This window comes from Mastomys coucha, unplaced genomic scaffold, assembly GCF_008632895.1.
Source record: "Mastomys coucha isolate ucsf_1 unplaced genomic scaffold, UCSF_Mcou_1 pScaffold5, whole genome shotgun sequence".
NCBI lineage: Eukaryota > Metazoa > Chordata > Mammalia > Rodentia > Muridae > Mastomys > Mastomys coucha.
Window position 1 is genome coordinate 28,599,332 of NW_022196911.1, and position 1,862 is coordinate 28,601,193.

General features: G+C 69.3%; 1 protein-coding gene across 1 annotated transcript in view; it reads right to left on the bottom strand.

Annotated features, from left to right (window-relative positions):
- Fgf18 (fibroblast growth factor 18) overlaps nt 1-1,274 on the bottom strand; it is a 31,341-nt gene extending 30,067 nt beyond the window's left edge. The window contains exons 1-2 of the mRNA XM_031353669.1: nt 704-1,274; nt 511-547 (exon numbers count right to left, since the gene is read on the bottom strand). Coding sequence (XP_031209529.1) covers nt 511-547; nt 704-735 — 69 coding nt within the window. The 5' untranslated portion in view covers nt 736-1,274. The remainder of the gene's footprint in view (nt 1-510; nt 548-703) is intronic.
- Nucleotides 1,275-1,862: the final 588 nt, after the last annotated feature.

Consider the following 1,862-nt stretch of genomic DNA (forward strand, 5'->3'; position numbering starts at 1 on the left):
CTCTCTCTCTCTCTCTCTCCTCCCACCCACAGAGTAATTTACAACTAAAGCTCTCAGTCTCTGGACTCAAAATCCACTCAGCTGAAAACAACCTTTTTGTCTGCAGGGACAAGCAGGCTGTAAAGGGACAGTTGGCATAAAAACCTCTAGGTCCCTACCTCGCCTGCTGCGGTCGGAGGTTGGAGTCCCACACATCACTCGGGCTGAGCCCTCCGGCTCTGGGAGATCTCCCTACCAAGGCCAACCGAGGCCGCGACAGTCCGCACTGGCTCAAGCAGTAGCTCCTAGCCCTTGGCCTGACACCGCCAGCGCAGGACGCGCGCGAAGCCGCCCTTCCGCGCCCTGGGAACAGGTGCACTGGGCTTGTTGCCCAGGAGGGGTGGGGCACCGAGAGGGGGCGCGGTCCCGGGAAGGGGGGTCGGCCCGCACCTCGAAGAAGAGCGCGCTGGGGTTGGCGGACGGGGGGGTTGGTGGGGGGGGACACGACACGACTCTCAGGAGCCCACGTACCTGAACCTGGAAGCACAGCAGTAGAAAGTGTAAACACCTGCGGGAGAAAGAGGGAGAGGAGGTCAGTGGGATCCGAGGAGGGGGCGCAGACGGACAGATAGACACGCAGCAGAAAGTCGGGCGGGCAGACAGAGCCACACACGGATAGGGACAGGCATCCAGGCAGGGTGGCCAGACTCGGGCGGGTGCTTACAGGCAAGTGCAGGCGGAGGGCGCTGAATACATCGCGGGGCGGGGGGGGAGGCGGCGGCTCCTAGCCCAGCCTGCACATGTCCGCTCCGCGCGGCCGGGACCGGGCGCCTCCGCCGCCGCCGCCGCCGCCGCCGCCGCTGCTGCTGCTGCTCCCTCCTCGCCGGCTGCTTCTGCAGACTCTGCTGCTCCGGGGCGCTCCGCGGCGCGCCCTGCGGCATCAGCGCCCCGCGCGGCTCCTCCCGAGCGCTGCGCCCTCCGAGCCGGCGCGGGGGCTGTGGGGCGAGCGCGGTGCGGGAGGCACCCGGCCGGTGCGGGGAAGCTGGACTGAAGCGGGCGGACGGGAGGGCCGTCTGGGCGTTCGCGAGACGCGGGCTGCCGGTTCAGTCCAGGGGCAGCATGCACGGCGGGGGCTGCGGCAGAGGCGCCGCGACCGGGACGCGAGGCTGGCGGGGCCGGGGTCAGCGCTCCGAGGCTGGGGCGCGCATCTGCAGTGCGAACGCGTCACGGCCGCTCCGTCTGGGCGCCCGCCGGCTCATGTCTCCTCCTCCGTGTCTCTCCGGCCGTGCGCATCGCCGCCTCCCACCGCTGGCGGCGGCCGGGGCGTTTTCTACGCGCGGGCGGCGAGGGGGCGGGGGGCCAGGGGCGGGCCCGGGCCCGCGCCGGCACAATGAGGATGCGGGGCCCGGGGGCTCCCCCCTCGGGGCGCGGCCGGACGGGCGCTCAGCGCGGCTGGGTGCGCCGCGCCCACATCAAAGCCGGCCCTGCCTGCTCGCCTGCCTTCCGCGGTCTCTCCACTGCCTCCTCCTTCTGGCGGCTCAGGGTTGGAGGGGAGGCACTCAATGCTGTCGGCGATGGGACTGGCCGTTCAGCAGGGCAGAACCCACGAGGCTGGAGCTGGTGAGCGCTGGAAGCCGTCGGAGCTCTGCGCCACTAGGCTAATATTGGCCGAATGGAGCAGGCGGGGTTCCCAAAGAATGCTCACATTTGCTGTTCGTATTCACATCCACTAGAGTTGGGAAAGCCAGGGGAGGACAGACGAGGCCCGCCCGGTGGGGTGACTCAACTGAAAGGAGTCGTGTTTACCCTTGCCCTCAGGCCACGCAAGATAGTGGCTTTTCCCAGACACACCCACCACCACCACCACCACCACCACCACCACC